The sequence below is a fragment of the Polistes fuscatus genome, unplaced genomic scaffold (assembly GCF_010416935.1).
Source record: "Polistes fuscatus isolate 324 unplaced genomic scaffold, CU_Pfus_HIC Scaffold2, whole genome shotgun sequence".
Taxonomy (NCBI): domain Eukaryota; kingdom Metazoa; phylum Arthropoda; class Insecta; order Hymenoptera; family Vespidae; genus Polistes; species Polistes fuscatus.
In genome coordinates, this window is record NW_025113096.1 from 3,497,973 (window position 1) to 3,520,260 (window position 22,288).

Sequence of the window (22,288 nt, forward strand, 5' to 3'; positions counted from 1 at the left end):
ATTGGAGATCACGCGACCGCAACTTGAATTCACGTTCGCGTTAATCAAGATCGCGCCAAAGTTCAATTAACGCGAGCAATTACTCGCGCCTTCCTCCACCTACCCCCTTCTCTCCTCTACCCTCTTTTAATGGATTTACTACGTTCCGTGAGCAAAGCTCGATATCTTCTTAGGGATTTCTTCTCGGTTCGATCGTGAAAGAAAGAGAGAGAGAGACACAGATAGAGACAGAGAGAAAGAGAGAGAGAGAGAGAGACGAGACGAGAAAAGAGATGGTCGGATGAACATCGGCCTCCTAATCTTCATATATCAACGACGCGCGAGCACGCGGACGGATCTCTCGTGAAATCGACGATCGATTATACCGAAGGAGGGCCTTGAAAGTGGAAGAGGTGGAAAGGAATGGTGAAGGAAGAAAGGAGCGTGTGTAGAGAAAGAAAAAGAGAAAGAGAGAGAGAGAGAGAGAATGAGATAGCCTTCGCTGCATGCCTGAATCCTAATTGAATCGTCAGGATGCTCTCGACTACCGGAGCCCTTCTTGGGATACCGACTGCTGACATCAAGAATGTGACAGACGATCGGGCGTCTGTTCTCTGTCCTCTTCTCTCTCTCTCTCTATCTTTTTTTCTTCTATCTTTCTTTTTGCATCGGTCCCTTTCTCTCTCCTTTTGCCTCCTGAGAAGATACACGATTTACGAAAAGCTATCTAGCCAGCCGAAATCAATCACTGGATCGAAGAAGCCACGGACAAACGATAGAAAAGTGAATCGAACCCCATACGAACGACGTAATAATTTAAAGGACGTGTCGGACGTAGAGAACAAGGTAGAGAGAGAGAGAGATGGGACTGTTTTGTTGCTTCTTCGTTGACATAATACGGAGTCAGCTTTGCCATTCGAAGCGAATAATCGTTGGATAATAGTAGCTAAAAGCGTTGGATTTATGCCGAGCGAGCTTGAATGAATTATTCAGTGTCAGTGGATTATTAGCGAATCATAAATTATTTTTATATAAGAGATATATTATTTGTCGATAATTGTAATATAGGAATTATTTTGTATGATTTCTATCGAATACAACAACGGGTTCGATCGTTGATGTAAACCGAATAGATAATTATGATATTTTAAAAAGAAAAAAAAAGGAAGGATAAAAATAAAGAAACAAGCGTTATGTTTAGTTAGATGATAGAATCGAAGATAGAAATAAAAGATAGGTAGGAGATTATTTTAGTCTCGAGTGTGAACTTTGTAACTCGCGCGCGCGAACAAGAAGAACTTTGTGACGTTGGGAGAGTTTGTAATCCAAAGAGAAGAGAAGAGAAGCGAAGAGAAGAGAAGAGAAACTGCGATAACCATAAATTGCATAACCCCCCTCCCCCCTCCCCCAGTTACTCTGACCTATACCGACAAATTTCAATAGAATTGTTTAATGAGACGTGAGCTTGAACCGCAACGACGGCCCAGGAAAGACCACTTTGTCGTAGGTAAGCGCAGTGTACACGTTAGAGATACGTGTTACCTGCATCGTTTAGCTTAACTTAACTGAATCAAATTAGTAACTAAAGCAGTTTAGATCGTATCGTTGACATGGTGTGAGTCCATGAAACGCTTTTCAATATACTTCACAGTCAGATCAGTGAGCCGTGCTGGACACATAATCCCCTGTCAAGGTTGCCTCTCGGACTATTGAAACTTTCTCGTATGCGAAGTTAAACGGAGAAAAAGATCTTTGTTATTTTATACGATCGATTCAAATTTTTTTTGTTTCTTTTTTTTCTAATCGATCTCTCGAAATCACGCGACAAAATTGTCGAACTGTTTTGCGATGGATATTTGGAAATTGAAAAAAAAAATTTACAGAAAATTTGTCCTAGATCAAAAACAATCGAAATCTTCCCTTTCTTCCCCCCACCACTCTCTCTCTCTCTTTCTCTAATTGTTTTTTTTTCCTTCTTTCGGCCACTTTTTTTATACAGTTACTCGAAGCAAAGCGGATAAACGACGTGCGTAGCATCTTAAAGCCGTGAGCTCGGACCGTAGTGCTGCCTTCGGAGATACCCGTGGGCGGGGCACGACGTGCCATTCTATTTCAGCTCGGCTTTCATTCATAACTCGGCTTTTTAATAGCTTGCCGCAGCGCCTCTGGCGACGGTCTTGTGGGTTAGAGGTTTCGACTCCCAACTTTTCTTTCTCTCCCCTTTCTCTCTTTTCAGCATTGACCTCAAAGATGCACATTCTTCAATTTCCATAATATAATAGAAAATAAAACAACATATGTATGGATATAACAAGATCTTAAAAACAAATTTTAAAAATGAAATTTTTAGTTCCATTCGGTAATATCGATATTTATACATGCATTTCATTTCATGGAAATATAATATGTCGCATAGATATTCGTAGTACGATACGATAGTATTCTCGTATAAGATCTACTGAATATTTCAGGAAAGTATATCTTTGCCTAGAAAAGATAGCTAAACCAAGATTCTTTATATCTTTCTCTCTCTTTCTTTCTACTATATCCCATAGAATACGTAGACGCCGGTATCGTATATTTCGGATAAGATCGTTTCGTCATATTCTGTCGTCTCGGAGTGGAAGAAGAGTCATTCGCGTTATGGAAGGATAGTGAAAAATCGAAAAGCGAGATGTGAAAATCGTCGAACTCGGAGATAAATTCGTGATTATCGATCGATGACACTCCGTAATCTTCGAAAGATTCTTCTCATGCTAGGCTCGCGACCGGTATTATATCGAGAGGTAGATATATACCGGTATTCGCTCGATTTAATAACTAGCTTTTCTCGTTGCTCCGTCACAACCACCACCACCACCACCACCCTCTCTCTCTCTCTCTCTCTCTCTCTTCATTCCCTTCTCTCCTTTCTATCTTCTACCATTTCTTAATTAACAGCGTACAACACTAGTCGTTTCCTACATAGAGAAACTCGTTACATTCATTACCTTTTTTCCGCAATTTTCGCGCAAATTCATTACAGCAAGTTCGATCATTCTCATCGTCGCAATTCAAAACTCGTGCGCATGGCTGCCAGAGAGATATTTCAACTTTTTAAACATTTTTTTTTGCATATACTTATACATACGTCGTTACACGTATTATGTAGGAGAGATATAATTAGAAATTATTTTGATATTTTATTCATTGTAATGGAAAAAAAATATTTCTATTCAGATAAGGAACCGGCTAACGTTTCATTAAAATCCCGAACAAATTCGTATTTCAAAATGGTTGCTTTACGAACACATTAAATAACGTTTCTTAAGAATAAATTACATATAGAGAAGAAAATTGCATTTCCTTTCGGAATAATTCTCGACGGAGTCGTTTTTGTTCTGGCGAGAAAGAAACGAACGGTTCCGTCGAATATGAAAAAAGAATCGCGGAGTTTCATCTTCCCCTCTCCCCCCCAAGCGTTTCCCCTCACCACCTCCCCCATTCCTCTCGATTTCATCCTAAGACTTGGGCTTCTTCGCGCGACTTCTTCGAGGTAAGCGTTCCCTTCGTAAGCCGATTAATCCTATCGGCCGTATCTCGCGCGGCGTAAAACTCGCGACACGGAAATCCTTGACGCGTGTGTACGTCGTACAGGTACGAGAAAAAGATTCGAGAAGAAAAGAGAAAAGAAGAGGAGGCCTTTTGGAGTCCTTACGTCGTCCTTAGGTAAGATCCTCTTATTTTCTCTCTCTCTCTCTTTCTCTCTTTTTCTCATCTTCAAAAGGATGGGGGAATACCATGCTATGGGAGAATAAACTGAACAAAAGCGTTGAAGGAGGAGAAAATGTGAGGAAAGAAAGAAAGAAAGAGATAGGATGAAGAAATGGTGAAGGAGGAGGAGGTGGAGGAGTAGAAGATGGAGGAGGAGGAGGAGGAGGAGGAAGAGACGAGGGCGATGCCACAAGGCTTATAAATAGACACGCGGATAATCACTCAGGATTTATGGTAACCACGGATTATCAAGTTGTACAACGGGGTATATTTCATATTCGCGACGTTACCTTATTTCAATGGCGGAATACCTGTTCTCTCTGCTGCGTTACAAACTGCATGGGCGCGCGCGCTCTTCTCTCTTATGTTAAGAGAGGTACGGGCGACTTCACCAGAGTCATGGTTGTGTTGTTGTGTGCTCTTGCACACACTACGACGATCTCTCAGAACAGGCGTCTACGCGTGTCTCTTTATTTCTTTTTTATTTTTTTATTTATTTTTCATCTCTCTCCCTCTCTCTCTCTCTTTATCTGTGTGTGTGTGTGTTCTCGATCTTATTTTCGAGCTCTTCTTTTGACCTTAAAATTATTCCCACGTCCGAACGTTTCTTCGTCGCCATCGGAAAATATTTTTCCAGGTGAACGATCCCCTGACCGATCACCGCATTATATCTTCGATAATATTCGTCACGGAGATTAGAAACTTAAACTATAGAGACAAAGAGAGAGATTGGATAAAGAAAAAAGATAAAATAGAATCGTCGTTCAAAGTATATTTCTTGTCTTTCAAATATAATATAATATTGTTGACATCACGAACAAGATTCTGATACGAAGCAATCAAAATCGTTATTTAGATATGTAAACGAATCAATTTTCTCCCTTCCTCTCTCCTCCCCGTGTACATTTTTATTTAAAAACATCGAACGCAATTTTTTGTTTCCTTCGCACATAGATGAAATGAAAATAAACGTTAAAAATCTAGAAAAATATTAACGATTCAAAGTACGTTATCGATACGTATACATATGTACGAGATAAACACGAGTTTAATTAACGAAATGAAAAAAAAAAAAGAAAAATCTCATCGGGATTTCATTATATCCCCTTAATATAAGTAAATACCAACAATTGATCGAATCTAAAATAGTAAACTCTAGATTCTGATGGATTTCCGATTGATTTGCTAATGGAAACTCATCAAGCTGGGGTAAACGTTTTATTTTTTCTTTTTTCACGAAACTGAACGGACACACTTCGGACCTGGCTTAGCAGTGTAGTCGGGTTTCGAAATGATGAAATATTACTGTGGAAAAGAGTTTGCGGTTGACGGGAACGTGTCGATCGTACCAAATCGGGTAGTAAATCCCATACCAATAAACGTATAAGTATATGCATTATATATATATATATACGAATACACACATACACGTATATACCCTTTCTCTTTCTTTTAAAGAAAATTCGTTTGCACCAAGATCGGTGCTCTTCTTATTCGAGTTCGCTCGTTCGCGGCAATTACGAACTTGCTCTTGGAAAGAAACGAGCCTTTGAGAAGGCTCGAGAGTCCGTTGTCGGCGGCAACGAACCGACAGAGGATGCATCGCGTGTACGTCCGATAATATCGGCGAGATGTAACAATAGAGGCAAGAAGAAGAAGATTCTTCCCCCTTTTCTTACGTTACTACCCATCTCTTTCTCTCACATACATACACACACGCATAATACACACATATACACATATACTGGCCTCTCTCTCTCTCTCTCTTTCTTACTTTTTCACTCTCTCATCCTGTTTTCACCTTCTCCCTTCTTCAAAATATTCCCACAAGCATCGAGATCTCTTGGTACACATACGGCACGAATTAACGCACCCACAGGGATTCCCATTGTCAAAGAGATGCTCATACACAGTCGCACACTGACGCATGTTCGCGCTAACCGTGGCTCCACCACAATACCCCAATATTCCTCAATCTAAAACGGTCCCGCTGCCATGCCGCGCGGCATCTTTCTATGCGATTGTTAAACTGGTAGCCCGGCCCCTATTATGCAGTTCTCTCTTCTCTCTGTCGAGAGAGAGACCTTCTCTATACATCTCATCCTCCTCGTCTTCATACTCTTCTTCTTCTTCTTCTTCTTACCCTATACACGACGTATGTACAACGTAGGTAAGTAAATACCTTTGCAACTGATTTTTCGGATTATACTTTTCACACGAAATACTGAGAACCAAGCAGGATTCTCTTATCAATTGTAATTAATTAGTTAGATTCTTTTTATAATATGAGATAAATCATTTTTCACAAGCCAAATCGATTAACTCGATTATCAAAATTTGTTTACAATTTCGTTATCAAAGTGTTGAATTTTTTATATTCAAAATAAATTTCTTTAATTATTTAATTATTTAATTTTTATGATCGTTTAATAATAAATGATACAATATTTATTATTTTATTCGTATCGTATACTTTTTGTTCAGCGAAATTAATTGATTTGGCATATGAGTGACTGAAATGTTAAAACAAAAAGGAAATAAATTAAAATCAATAGAATATCTCTCTCTCTCTCTCTTTCTCTCTCTCTCTCTCTCTCTCTCTCTCGATTTCTTGATCTTATCGATACACGGGGCAAGCAGAAGAATATTGGTATGTACGTGAGCGATCTCTTTGAAGAGTCCCGACTCGGACAAGGCGTAGGATCGTCGTCGTAAACGAGTGTGCAGATTGAAAAGGCCTTTTAACGGGCACCGTTACGCGTCTCGATGGACGACGGTAAGGTGCAAGACGAACGATTCACGACCTAAGACCTCGAATTTCAAGGTACGCTAAGCTTTACCATTGTTCGTCGTTGTAGCGTGACGTAAGCAGTTGCTACCGAGTCGATCGAAATGTTTAAAAGGTTATTACGAACAACAAAAAATCATTTTCTTTCATTTTAATCGTCGAAATTGTGCATTAATATTTTATCAAAATCGTCTAATTTTTATGAACTAGAACAAATATCATATATATCGATACTCTCTCTCTCTCTCTCTTTTTCTTTTTCTATATCGAGATAAATTATCGTCACAATAATATTTAAACGATAATAATATAATTATTAATCGATCCGATCTCACAACAAGAATAACTTCATTTTAATTCCTATCTATATCAATTTTATTACTATTCGTCTCTAGACTCGTGTCGATGAAAAAAAAAAAAAAAAAAAGAGAGAAGAAATAAAAAAGAAATTAATATTTAAACTTCATCTCGCGCGATTGGTTGTAAATAAAATACGATATAAACTGGCGACGTCTGTCTGGTTTTTTTTTCTTTCGAACGGAAAAAAGAGGAAGATGGATTAAAAAAAAAGAAAAAGAAAAAAGAAAGAAAATCCGTTCGATTTTATATAATATATATTGAACGATTTAAATACGTGCAGAGAAACTTTGTCGATTTGTAATGGGGTTGAGGTGGGGTAGAGAGAGAGAGAGAAGGGATGGGAGTTGGTAGGGGTGTGTTAGGAATTAATAAAAACAGGGATAAAAAAGAAACGTTTCTATCTCTCTCTCTCTCTCTCTCTCCTCTATAAAAATTCGAGAATATAGTGGGGTTGGATGCAAAAGTGACTTTGTTTCTTTATCTACCGACCAATAAACACGATATCCTACTTCACCATCACGGGGAACAGTCATTAGTCTCTCGCGGCGCCCGCAGCAAACTCGCCTATGGAATTTAAATCCAACGAAACGGGGAGAATTCTCTTAGCCGATACACGAACAAGTCGAGATCGTTGGCGTATCATTGCGATTCTCGTCGGTAGCTGGATTCCGTGTCTGTCTTTCTATCTTAACCATCAATCCATCTATTCGTCGTCTTCCTCCTTTACTTTCTCTTACTCTCTCTCTTTCTCTCTCTCTCTCTCTCTCTTACTCTCTCTCTCTTTCTTTTTTTCTTTCCTTCTGTCACTCGTACTCCCACTAATAGTCGTAATTACCATCATCGATGGTTTAAATTCTAACGCGGTGAGCTAATGGATCGTAGTAGTTAATGATCTCGCTTTCTCACTCTCTCTCTCTCTCTCTCTCTCTATCTCTTTATCTGTTTAATTGAAATAGAAAAAGAAATTAACGCGAAAAAAACCACGAGACGGATCAAAGCAAAAACGCTTTTGCTCGGACAAGTGTATACGTATCTCTCTGTCTCTTTCTCTCTCTCTCTCTCTCTTTCAGTGTAGGTACGTGTACGCGTGTTACTTTTTGATCGAGATGCGATACGAGTTGCGTGCGATTATGTAACACAAGCTTTGTAGTCGCCGCAAGGTAGAGAGAGAGAGAGAGAGAGAAACGTAATCTAAAAACAAAGATACGAAATACCCGTGTAAATGAAACAATTTTGTTCCGATCGAGAGTTTTTCCTCGATGTTTCGGTGACAATCGAGTTTTACAATGTTACGACGAGAATATAGAGAATACGAGAGCTTTGTGGGCAATATTATGCAACTTGTCGGCTTTATGTTTATTACTTATGAGATCGATGATCATTACGCCTTTCGAAAGCAGCGACTGTTTGCGCGTTAACATACACCGATCAATTGCATACATTATTATAGACATTAAAAACCTTTTTGCGCTTCGTTGATCAAAGATATTTTTTTTCTTTTTTTTTTTTCTTTTCCCCTCTCTCGTTCGATGCGCATTATCTCATGTCTAAATAAACATTAGTTGCATTGTCATATGTAAATTTCAGTTAATAGAGTGTTAACGACATCCTTCTCATTGACACTGTGCACAATATGATGAGGTAGAGAGAGAGAGAGAGAGAGAGATAGACAGAGACACGTGTAAAATATGTATAGTCGAGGACGTACGGTGTCATTAACGAGAATAATCTATTAAATGATACATAGAGAATACAAATACGATAACAAATTAATATCTTTCACGTTGGATAGAAAATCCTTATTACAATGAGCAAATAATTTATCGAGATATTACGAGACATTTAACGCGTTGAATATTTTGTTTTTTCCTTTTTTTTTTTCTTTTACATTCTTACATAGAATCGATTATTAACAACGAAGAAAATCAATGTTAATCGTCGTGATTATTTATTCTCTAACAATGAGAACACTTTATGATTTTTCTTTTTTTTTGTATTGTAAATGAATGACGCCGCGACGACTGGTTAACAAGAAAGAAGATAAATAAAGTAAAAAGAAAAACAATCTTTGATGAAAAAAGTAACTACGACAAAACGCGATATTTACGAGTTAAACAAAACTCGCGAATTTGTTTCGCATACTTTCAAAAAAAAAAAAGAAAAGGAGACACGTGTGTGTAAGTTTCCAATAATTTCTGACAAGATAATTCTTAAACATATTACCCAAAATGAAAATATATATGAATAATATGTATTACTGTATCATTAATTATTGAAGGATCATAGTAATTGTTTTCATTTAATGATGTTAAGCCTAATGATTAATGAAATTGATTTTAAATTAAATATTAATGAAATGTTTTAATAATAAAATATGAAAAAATTTAAAAAGTTGAGCTAATCGATAAGACCCGTGAACTATTCATATATCCTATTGGCTTGAAATAGTAATAAGAAAAACAAACGTTTGACGAATATTCAACGGATTAACACGAAATCGTGTGCAATAAAAAAAAAATAGACGATATTGGTTGATAACTTTCTCTAAAATTCCAGGATAGTTTGACATTAAACCGGGATTCTAGACAGCAAGTTCGATTCCGAGGCAATCCCGGCCAATCCGGGTCGGTTGGCAACCCTAATCGAGAGAGTACAATGCACATGCGGAGGCTGCCCTTTTGGTGTTTCATGAACAAATGGCTGGCACCCCAGAAAAAAGAAAAAAGAACAAAAATAAAAGAAAAAGAAAATGAACGGTAGTATAACATAAGTGAGAGAGTAAGAAAGAAGAGACGTAGAAGAAGAAGAAGAAGAAGAAGAGTTCGAGGAAGAAGCATAAGAGAAGAAGAAGAAGAAGAAGAAGAAGCTGAAAAGCATTGTTCCTCTTCCTGCACACGTCCCATCTCGATGCGATCCTTCTTTCATTTTTTTCTTTCCCCTACATTTCATAGCGGTGCACCTTCTCATGCGATACCTTTCCCCTCTCTCTCTCTCTCTGCTTTTTTTACCTTACAGTGTCCTTCTATCTCTTTCTTACCGTCTTCAAAAGCCATCTCAAACGCACCGGCCCGTGCTCAGGTGTGCTCCATTGTTAGCCGCCCCACATATCGCGTACGTGTACCGCGTTTTACCCTCTATATTATGCGCTCGACCATTATAACGCCTAAGAGAGAGAAAGAGAGAGAGAGAGAGAGAGAGAGAAGAGTACACGCACCAGGCAGTGGTCGAAGGATCAAGTGGCATTGTACGCTTGAACGACCCTTCCTCTCTCTACTTTTCTCTACTCTCTCTCGTCTTCTCTCCTTCATCTGGGTTTAAGTCTTTCTTATAGAATATCTAACCAACGTGAATAAGAATTAAGTAAAAATCAAGAAGGCTTGCTTATCCGATTATTTGTACAAAAAAATAAGAGAAGATTTTCTGAGATATGTGTGACCATAATTATGAAAATGATTTGTCTAATTGTAAGTCAGAATTCTATATAATATTGAAATAACAAACACTATCTAACGGTTCATTTGCGACAATATCGTGAAAATTTTATTGAGTTAATTTAGTTTAAAATATAATGTGGTGTGAAATAACTCTGATAAACTTATTTTTTTTTTTTTTTTTAATTTTTACTTGTAAGACCAATTTCATAATTATGGGCACATATATAATATACATATGAATATATATAGTCGATAGACGCATCATCGTAAATGATGGGAGATTACATTTTTACCGAGAATCTCAAAATTACACTAACGAAAGATAAAACACGTGTACGCAAGTACTATACGTAATACTTACGTGCATATATTCGTTTCAAATGTGTTCATATACATATAGTTGCGGATATATAAGATATAAATTTATAAGAACTTGTATTACAATATACACCTATGTACGTGTGTGTATACGTGTTAAATCAAATTGATTCAAGTTCGATCGATCCTCTTTCTCTCTCTTCCGCGTCTCTTACTTTACACGAAATAACTCACGTTCTATCAAGGCAGCGCAATGTAAGTATGCAAGTGTACATGAATTTAAAATAGAGAAAGACGACTTTTCGATAAAATATCACGAGTTCCGTTCGACGATTCTCGTAGATGGATTTTTAACGAGGACCATGTGATTTCCCTCGGTTTCCAGCATCCGGGAATGTTTTCTTCGCTAAACAGATGGAGAAACGTAAAGAAAAGAGAAAACGTGAAAGAAGGAAAGATAGATAGATAGAAGAAGAGGAGAGAGAGAGAGAGAGAGAGAGAAGCAAGATGCTAGATACCGGTCAAAGGGATTTACGCGCTACGATGGTTGCGACCCCGAGGGTCGTGCAATCGAAAAATCGGTAAATTATTTAAGCCTCCCCCCCGTTAAGAGAGCCACGTCGGTGCTTGTTCGCGGATGATTTATTTCGACTATCGTGATGCATAGTCCGGCTATCCAATATTGTAATACGTTTTGCATACGCGCACGTATCATTGTCGACGTTCGTGGCTTGGCGATTGAAACACTACCCGGGCTATATCTCAACGGGTTCGCCGGGCGTTATGAGTACCTGCTCTACACGGCATTATGTTCCCAAGCTGGAAAAGGGGAAAGGGAAGCTAAGAAGAAGCGGGAGGAGCTGAGAATGGGAGAAGGAGAAGAAGATACCGGCCCTGGCATCTTTCTTTCTCTCTTTCTCTCTCTCTTTCTCTCTCTCTTTCTCTCTATTACTCGTTGAAGATCAGAATCCTATATTATCGCGCTCTGGAAGCTCCAGGGCAGGTGTATACCGGTGACCCCTGTCTTAGCACGTACCCGCTACGCCGTTTTACCTACCCATTCGCGTGGACCGTAAACGGAAACAAAATCTTTTTTTTCTCTTCTTTCGTACCATATGAACTTTGTGGAACCGTACGATATTCGATCTACCTCTTAGAAAGAACTGTTGTTCTTTCGAAACAGAACATTTTTTAGGATCGTTTTAGACGGTAATTAATGGACTGTTTTTTTTTCTTTTTGTTTTTTTTTTCTCTACTACAAAAAATATGCTCGTGCATTTTTTTTTATCGTTTTATTCTTATAATCTTTTATGAAAGAGAGACAGAGAGAGATTTCGAATATTAATATGTGAGTATAAAAATTGAGAGATAGAAATATAAAAAATATATATATATATATATATTTGGAACGTAAATACGTGAAGTCATTTGTTTATTTTCTTCTCACGTAATATTTCTCTATGTATCATTTATGCTAAATGGAATTATATTAGAGTCATTCATTCGTTTGCAATCATAAATCATCCCCTTTTTATTTATCTTTCGTTCAAATTAATCGCTAGCGTGGCACGATTTTTACCTTGACTTTCTTCGGGAACACCTGCGAGATGATAAAAGTTTAATGAAAATGATAACGCGAATGAATTTACATTTGGAATGATCGAAGATGAGCTCAAACGTGTATGTGGGTCTCGTTAATAATCGATAATCGTTACAGATTTGTTATAAATCGTAAAAATAGAATTTGAATTTCGTCTAGAAGTGAATTTCGTGAAAATATAAAAACGTTTATGAGTAGGTCGAAGTAATGGAAATTTGCTATAACACTAGAAAAAAGAGATTGGAATATACGAATTACTTTCGTATATGTGTGTGGCGGTTATTTATCTTTAAAATGAATTCTTAACGATCGCATATTTTTGTAGCCTAGATTTTATGAAATAAATTATGACTTTTTCATAATTCAAATGCTTAGATCTATTAATCTATATTAATCAATTATCATAAGCTATACAATTAATCTAATTAATCATATTAGCAAATCAAGTTTTTAAATAGACATGGCTAAAATAATTAATTACCTTGATCAATACTTCGTGATCCAATTCCAACCCAAATAGATACATAATTCCTTTGGCTTAAATTCTAATAATATTACATCTATGCGACAATGACAATCACATAATTTATTATTAATTTAATAGATTAAGCAAACGATCGATATAATAAAAAAAAAAAGAAAGAAAGAGGCAAAAAAAAACAAAGTATAAATATAATTAAAATCATACGAACATTAATAGTTATAAGTGATAATTCGATATTCCACGAAATAAAAAGTAAAAGTTATCTTACCTTGAAAGAAAAGCGTGGAATCGCGAGGTTCATCGGCGAAATAAGAAAAAGAAAAAGAAAAAAAAAGAGAAAAAGAACAAAAAATATGGCGTCCAACGATCTAACGAATATTAGATCGATGTTATTTACATTTGTATTTTTCTCAAAACAACGGATTATCAGTCCAGTAATAATTATTTTTTTCTTTTTCCTCGTTTACTTCGTCAAAGTTATAATAAATTCTCCTCTGGATCTTTCTTTTTCTTTCGTTAAAATAACATCCCAAAAAGTTGAACGATAAAAATTGATGGCGGCGGTGGCGGTGGGTTGAAGGGTGGGGGTAAAATAATATATATATATACATAAATTGTGAATAAAATCGTTTATCGAGGTTTGTCTCGTTAATAATTCAAACTCGATAATGGGTTAGAGGGTTCTCGATTATTATCGCGATTTAACGAGACGGCACACGTAAATAATGGTACCCCGCCGCGTAGAGACCAAAACATTACTACCACCGTCTTCGACTGTCAACGCGCGACTACTACTACGTGGGCGCGGCCATATTTGATTCGAGTGGCGGATGGCGCGCTTTACAACCTCGAGCGGCGAGTACCGAAATTATCAAAAGACTTTAATACCAAATAAGAAGACGTTTCGTTTAATCATCAATCATCATCGTCGTCTTTATCATCGTCGTCATCCGTCATCGATCTGACAAATCGTATCAAAAGTGTGTCTCGGTGTGTTTATTTTTTATTTATTTTAATATAAATATTATCATCATTATCTCAATTTCTCTCTAACTCTCTTTTTCATTTAAATATATATATATATATGTTTTTTTTTCTTTTTAAACGTATTTATCATAAATATTATAAAACTTTTATCAACGAATGAGAGAGTTGGATAGTTTTATTATAAATGTCGATATTATATCTCTTGATAACGATATCATCGGGTTGATGGTAACAGCAGCAGTAAGTTGAGTGTCATTCGATCGAAACTTGCTAAATTATTCGACGACGTTCATTAGGTATACTTATCGAAAACGGAGTTATTCGTAAATGTCGATAGGAATAAATACATTCGCATATTTCTTCTCGACGCGTTTGCAATTTTTTTTCCCGTATTTTTCCTCCCCTCTTTCTCTCATTTTTTGTTTGTTGTTGTTGTTGTTCTTCTTCTTGTTAAAGGCCGAGCCTTGAAACGATCATTTTTTGTTCCCCATTTATTTCTTCTTCCTCTTCTTTTTTTTTTAAATCGATCGACGAAGATGAAATCGATCTTTCTACTTTATTTTCTTTCTTGACTTTTTCCCTTTTATACGAGATCACCTTTTCCCCGTAGAAGCGAGCTCCTATAGTTATGGAACCGACGTGGATAGTTCCGTAAATGGCGAACGGCGTATCCGACGCGTCTCGTTCTCGATCTTGGAGAAAACGAACCGATTAGTAATTCAGATCGCCGCCTGAGTAAGACATTACGCGATCGAAGTAATTACGATCTCGTTCGTCGGTACGAGTTCTGAAGAGTTCCGCGGATTTTTCCAAGCTGCCATACGATCGGTTTAGGATGCGCACTGCCGCAATTAATGGACGTCCTATCGCCGTCCAGTTCGCTGCTTTAAATTTCGAAGGATTTAGCATAACACAAAGTTAATTAGGAGAATGGTATTTAAAGTATCCGATGTCACCGGGAGAGTACGGATAGGAAGCACGGAATAAGAGAATCGTGCTCTCGTGAATCGTCCTTGCGCGACCAAATAGGTCGTACCGACATCCACTTGGCGCCAGGCAGCTCGTTCCTTCGTCCTGATGCAACACAACTATACCTTCTTATCGATGAAACAAGAGGAGAGAGAGAGAGAAGAAGAGAGAAATCTATGGGACACGCGTGCACACTGGAACCTCATCGTTCGGATATTTCTAAATCAATACTTTCATCTATCTCGAATAAATTTCTTAATGACTTAGTAATTAACAATTTCTCATTTGTCATAGTATTATGAAAAAAGTCACTTTATATATAGTCTTAATTAATTTATATAAAAATAATAATATTTTTTTCTAATTATTATTATTACATTGAAGAGAAGTCAAATATATATACTGACGATCTAAATCAAACGTTTGAAACATTTTTCAGAATTATCCGATAATTTTCGTTTAATTAATTATCCATTGTTAAAAAAAATAAAAGTTCTTATTTGAAAAGCTGCTACTTGACGTTCATATGTCTGGCAAACTACTCGGAAAAAGACTTGGCAAAAGCACGACGTAATATACGATCCTCGGGGTCCCGAGCGAGAGCGTCCAGCGTTTATCTCTTTCCGATACGGAAGTCTACTGCCCGGAGGAATTAATTGCCTGCCGTGGCACCTTACCACGGCACCAGCGTCTCCGATGCAATATCTGTACTCCCGAGTCGAGCTATTAGCCGGGCGCATACTTTACTTTAGAAAGCATCTAAGAAGAAGAGAAGCCAACTACTATAGGCTGTGCACGAGACTTGTGTTAAAGCTATGGTGTAAGATGATGAAGAACGATTCTAGGATTCGCATTTTTAGAATACGACAACGTGTATGTTACTTACATCGTGTAAAACGGGTTAAACACTATATAATCTTGTTATTTTCTTAATAATTATTTACAAAATCAAAATTATAAAGAAACGTTTACACGATAGGATGTTAATTCATCAATTAATTTTTTTGGGAAAACAACAGTTAATTGTACTATCAACAATAACGGTTTGCAAAATTTTACGAATAATACTGACGATTGACTTGAGTGAATACGAAGAAGAAGAAGAAAAAGAAGATGATGATGAAGAATGTAGGAAGTAGCGAATAACGAAGGATCGTTTAACTGGACGAAGCATTAATTTACGCCAAACGAGTGAACGTTGAACGAAGGAACGAAGTGACGTCGGGGCGTTATTAACTTGATACGGGACGTTTCGATCTTAGCAAGTAGTGGTGATACACTGAAAGTACAGCTTTTATAAGGTGTAAGTATATAATCATTGTGAGACGAAGAACACAACACACAAGCGAGAATAGAAGTGCAATGTACATATGTAGATACATGTGTGTACGTCGTGTACGAAGCGTGAGAATTTGTCTCACGGAGAGCGGATAAGAGAGATCGTTCGGGATCAGTGACGTCGTCGTCGTTGTCGTCGTCGTTTCAGCATCCATTCTCTCCCGTTTTCCATCCTCTTTCCCCTCCATCTTCTTCCCCTTTCTCTCTCTCTCTATTACTTTCGTATGTTAAGTCTGATAGGATAATGTCGCAGCAGCAAGAGCAAAGCACAACAGAGTTCTCGTTGCGAGTGAACGAGTAAACGAACCACAAACGAACAAACCCGATGACGAGACAATCGGAAAAAGAGTATCACGAACGAGCACCGTAAGAAGTGAACTTTCACTTTACCGCGGCTCCGATTGTAAATGCAATGCTGTAAGGTTCTACATAGCAGCAGCAACAGCAGCAGCAGCAGACAGGCAAAGTGCAGACGGACAGATAACCTCGTCCGTGAGGTATAATGCTTCGATGTTTATTGCATGCTTGTTACTCGTTTCGAGGAGAGGCTGGGACACGTTGTTTCGTATTCGACAATGTTGAAGAAAAAATAAATGAGATTGGAAAAAGGAAATAATCTGACGGGTTATATGGTTTCACTTGATAAATCCCGACTCTTAGCGTGAAATTCTTCAGATAACGTTAGGGACTTTTAAGTAAATCTATAAATAAAAAATGAAAACACGACGCGAACTTTCACGTGAAAAGTGTTAAAAGATTGTAACAAGGTTTCTTTTTTTCTTCTCAGCCAGTTTAGATTAATTTATTATTACACTAGATGGTTAACGATCTCCTAAGGATTTCACGTATTATATACCAAGGATACTTACTATCGTTCGACGACAGGTCAAATTGAGTACCCACTCGAATGAGATGAATGCAAACGATTATTCCATTATACGCTTGTCGTGTCATCCTTTCGACGCTTTTGTGACCGACGATAACATTCGTTTCGTAATCTAACGAAATACGGGGAACAACAAATTTCAATCAATAATATTATTTCTTAATAAATTTCAACAATGTATCGTTTAGTTAATTAATGGATAGAAAAATCTATATACCTATAACTCATATTCGTCTACGAAAAGAAAAAATAATAAAAATAAAACTAAAAATAATGACATTCTCAATATGTGGAGCTACTTAAATCGAAGGCGTAACGACGTTTACGAAAGTTAATGCTCGGATTATTATTCGTAGATTAGCACGCCGGTTCGCGGGCGTTTCTAGATCAGGCAATGATCGTGCTATAATAACGGGCTTTAGGAGCGTGTGTAATTGAAAAATTTATGCGCGCGCCGTTACGCTAGGCTCGTTTATCTAAGCACACCCGGTCGAAGCTTAAACCGTAATTAGAAGGAAGGCGTGAAACGAGCAACAGTACCACCACCATCAGCACTAACTATTTGCAACAACGCTATTTAATACTATTTGACATTATTAAAGCAGATGCAAAGTGTCTCTACAAACGTCTAGATCTACCGAGATTAAGCTTCATTATCGCCCATTCATTTTCCAATCTAACAACAACACAAAAAGAATAAACCTATTTTATTATATACGATTATTTACGAACGGATATTTAAACCCACACTTCCTACAAGATTTCTCCGTATCTCGCTATTGCGGACTTTCTTAATGATATATTAGAAAACGATTGATGATGATTCGTGTAACTTTTTATGCGGACCGAGGAAACCAAGGAATTTTATCGATCGGATAAGATAATGCGATTTTATACGATTTAACACGATTTTATACGATTTTATAAGATTTCTCCGACATCTGTCTATACTAATATATGTATACGTACTATATAGATATATATGCAATAGTAGACATAATAGGTATATCGATAGTTTCTTATTTTAATGATACCTTGCGATACAATCGAGGGAAACTATTTACGAGGAGTTAACGAAAATACGAATGCCGACGTTCAAATTACAGGTCGCGTGTTTATGGACTAGGTAAGACGGAGAGAATATCTTGCAAGATATATTGGATAATTCTCATCCTTTCGAGATGTTCCAACAACATATGTATGTACGTACCTACGTTGTACGCGTCATCCTTATTCACCCCTCGAATGTTTAACGCGTAATAAAGCGTAAAGAGTGCGTTTATCCCGTAGATTATACCTACGGAAATTGCTCTTAAACGTCGCATTCGAGCGGCAAAGTAAGATCGAACCAAAGAAAAGCTTTCGCTGTACTGCACTCTCTCACGGATACTTTGCTTATATTGAATTTCCATCGATAGTAATGAGGGGGAGGAAAGGGGTTGGGGAGGGGAATGAGATGGGCTCGAGCCGGTTTCAACTTTCTCGTTGAATTATGAAATCTTTGTTCGTTTGATAAGAGAAAAGAAACGTACGGGGATCGAAAAGTTTATTCGTATTTTTTTTCGATTATTATCTTACGATCGCATAACCTTGATCGAATTCATCGGAACTCAGCAATATTTGCGCGCTTTTTAAAGGTGACACATATTATCCGGTAATGAAAAAAAGAAAGTTGCGATATTTGTTTTTTTTTTTCTCTTTTTTCTCAAGCAAAAGTTATCGAGTATTGAAAATGTGTGAGCAAAAGTAAAGAAAAAATTCGATATATTTTGAAATTTAATTTAACAAAATAAAAAGTGTACAAGATGCAGTGTCGGTAAGTGTTGCTACATAAAACTGGTTCGAGTCGTTTTTAATCTTGAAATTTTGATGTCAAAAGTGTACCTAACTGTGATCGATCATCAGTCATTGGAAAAGTCGATGAAATTATGAAAAAAATGTTGTGCGTAACAAGCGATATTAGTAATCACGATATCGATAAGGAAATAAACGTAGATCGAATAAATAAATGGTTTAAAAAGTTGGATACAACAAATATTCGTTTTTTGTTTTTGCATTAAAATACGAGGAGACTTTTTTCCCTTCCTTAGTTCAATAAATAAATATCGAATGAACAAAAATGTTATACGTTACGTCGAGTATTGTTCATTAACGCGACACTTACGCAATACGAATGTCAAATTTTGTCATTGTTCGCGTCCTTGTATCTCTAAGGCATATACACATTTGCGTGTTTTTGTTCTTTCTAAAAGAGCGTGGGTGTCCAGAAGAAATTTTACGGTCTCCGGACTCTCAAGCGAATTACTGAATAGCAGCAGCCCACACATTCCGGTCGAAGGAGCGAAGAAGACTAATTTTCCCAGAGGCATCGAAGTTCTCGTGACTATTAATAAATCATAAGTAATTCGTTACACCGAACGGGTACCTTAAGAGAAGGATAGAGGTAGATAGATATAGAGAGAATGGTTCTGTGCTTCTCGCTGTCATGCCAAGAATAAAGACATTACGGCTGGTACTTTTCTCTTTCTCTCTTTATCTCTCGAAGGTGCATTTAATAACGATCTCGTCCTACCTCACCGTTAATGCTCTTCCGATGATCTTTCACGCGAGGTAGCATAAAGTTCATTACACGTAAGATGTGAGTACGTCTATCTTATTTTTACGTTAAAACGAACGATCGTTTCAAATCTAGACAACAAAAGGACCGATGTGCAACGCGTATCGAGCAGCACAAAGCTTACGTGAATTAAATGCGAAAAGAAAAAAAAAAAAAAGAAAAGAAAAGAAAATAGAAAAGGAAAATAGAAAAAGAAAAAGAAGAAGAAGAAAAAGTAATTGAAGAATCCTTACTCGAAATGGCTTCTTGACTTTATCGAATGAATACAAACTAGCTAACGCATAGAGCTATTCGAGAGTAGTAAAGAAAATGGATCGATGGTCTCGATGAATCAATGAAGTCGAAGAAGGCGCGAAACGACGCCTGCGAATGAAAGAAAGAAAGAAAGAAAGAAAGAAAGTAAGAGAAGATGAGAAGATGGAAATGGAATAGGAGAAAAAGAAGAAGAAGGAGGTGATGGTGAAAAAGGAGGAGGAGGAGGAGGAGGATGGGGGAGGATGGGGGGAAGGGGGGTTGGCAGAGAAGAAAATAAAACTGAAATACTTGAGGTTGACTTAGCTAGGAGCGGGAGAGCAACGTTGCTTACCGTTCGTGGAATGTCGTACTCGACTCGGAGATCGGAAGTCGAGTGCGTTCGATCGTTAATCATGCGGACACGCAAAAAGAAACTCCATTGGAAATCGCGCCGTTTGATTGTGGCGTGTGTATAGCTTTTTATACTGCGAGTCTCTCTTTCTTTCTTTCTTTCATCTCTTGTTCCCCCCCCCTTCCTCCTCCTCCTCTTCCCTTTATCCGCGTACTCAAACCCACCACCACCACCACCACCACCTCCCCGCCGTTTACGTCTGTGTCCGCCTAGAGCACACACTGTCGCCCTATATTGTATCGACGCATTGTTGACTCGCATATATTTTCTTTCTGGCAACCTATAAATCTTCGCCGTTTCCTCTTACAAGCCATTACCGAAGGAGAGAACTCGAATACTTGTAGTAGTCGAGCCGTAAGGACGAAGGAAAGTAAGAAGCCATTGAGTGGCTTCGACGTGGTCGGAATTAATTTCATCTCTTTTGCCAGCGACGTGCTTGTTGTTTCTCTTTCTCTTTCTCTCTCTCTCTCTCTCTCTTTCTCTTCTATCTTTCTGCACTCTATCTGTATCTATTCGTCTCTCATTCTTTCTTACTTATCTTTTCTACTATACCTTATATCGTTCTATCCTTTTTACTCCGTTTATTTTCTCAACTGTGTTCTCACTCGCGCGAATGAACGAGCGCGCGCGCGCGCGCGCGCAGGTAGGCAAGCAGGCAAGCAGGCAGACAGGCATTGACGGCAACAGGGAATGAATCGTTCTGCACCTGCTTAGAAGAGTCATTACAAACGCGAAGCAAGAGACAACAAGACCCCGCGGAGTGCGTGCGTGCTCTACTTGGAAATCTCGCGTCTTTCTTACTTCTTCCTTTGTTTTTTCTTTTTTTTCTTTTTTTATTTCTATCATACTTATACCTACTAATCGAATGTTATCTCGTAGACATTACGTAAAAGTAATGAAAAACCATCAGAAGTGAGAAGAAGAAAGAAAGAGTAAGAGAGAGAGAGAGAGAAGGGTGGAAAAGGAGATAGAATAGATCTAACCGGTCGAACGATTCTTACGTTTTTAACGAACGCTCTCGTTATCTACGCTCAAATCACCAAATTGGCGGGAAAGGAAAAACGCCAGTTTTTACTCGATAGGAGAAACACGCACGGAAATTTATGCGCGTCGACTTTCCCTCGCGACGACCACAACTATGAACTACGACGATTACGATGACGACGATTATATCGTTTGCTATATATATATATATACACATATTTTATTTTTGTTTCCTTTTTTTTTCCTTCAATCATCGAATCAATATCAAGTCAGTTTAGATTTTTTAATGAACATTTTCATTTAGCTTAAGTAAAGGATATTAATAAAATTGATAATAATATCTAAATGTAACTCTACCTTTCTCTTCTGTCCGTCTCACACTTTCTCTCTCTTTCTCTTTCTATATTTAAGCGAATAGAAGGAGTAGTCGAACGAGACAAGGACTTTGTTAATTATCGTCGAGCTTATATATATATATATATGTATATATTTTTACACAGAGGAGGTTGAACGTAAAGGAAACAGGATAGCGAAGACTTGGTACTACGAAGGAAGAAGAGCAATGAGTGGAGGAGAACCAGCAAAGAGAAAGAGAGTCGAGAAGGAAGATAGAGAATGGGTGGGGAGGGGAGGAAAGAAGGGGGTAAAAGGAAGGAGAGAGTGAGAGAGAGAGAGAGATAGATAGATAGAAAGAGAAAGAGAGGTTGCTTGCGAGAGACTGGAGCGGAGCTAGAGGAGATGACCGAACGAGATGCTCTTTGAGACACTGAGAGCTCCAATAAAGCCGGACCAATTACTGGCTACCGTCCTTTCCCATTCCCTATTGATTTGCATTCAAATAGATGTTATACTCTAAGTAGACGGATCCTAATGGATTATCAGTCCGAGTCATCGCGAGCTTCAAAGCTCTTCCTTTCTCTTTCTCTTTCTCTTTCTCTTTCTCTTTCTCTTTCTGTCTATTTCTCTGATTCTCTTCTATCTCTCTTTCTCTCCTATGACTCGTTTCTGCTCCCACAGAACCGCCTCCTTTCCAATCCTCGTATATCCACTGTTTCATCCATTTCCTAATGAAACCTTCCTCGGATTGGCCCTTTTTCTAAACTTACCTAATGATCGATTCGAGTGGGAACTTACCCTACTCTCTT

At 37.7% G+C, this 22,288-nt stretch overlaps 1 protein-coding gene and 1 long non-coding RNA gene across 2 annotated transcripts in view; one reads left to right on the forward strand and one right to left on the reverse strand.

The window, feature by feature from the left end:
- LOC122517096 overlaps window positions 1–13,496 on the reverse strand; it is a 202,366-nt gene extending 188,870 nt beyond the window's left edge. Inside the window, exon 1 of the mRNA XM_043635467.1 lies at window positions 12,985–13,496. Within this exon, the coding sequence (XP_043491402.1) occupies window positions 12,985–13,017 (33 nt within the window). The 5' untranslated portion in view covers window positions 13,018–13,496. The remainder of the gene's footprint in view (window positions 1–12,984) is intronic.
- Window positions 5,817–9,619, forward strand: LOC122517097. The gene is made up of 3 exons (XR_006303732.1): window positions 5,817–5,902; window positions 6,410–6,556; window positions 9,437–9,619. It is a non-coding gene; the product is annotated as an uncharacterized LOC122517097 (long non-coding RNA).
- Window positions 13,497–22,288: the final 8,792 nt, after the last annotated feature.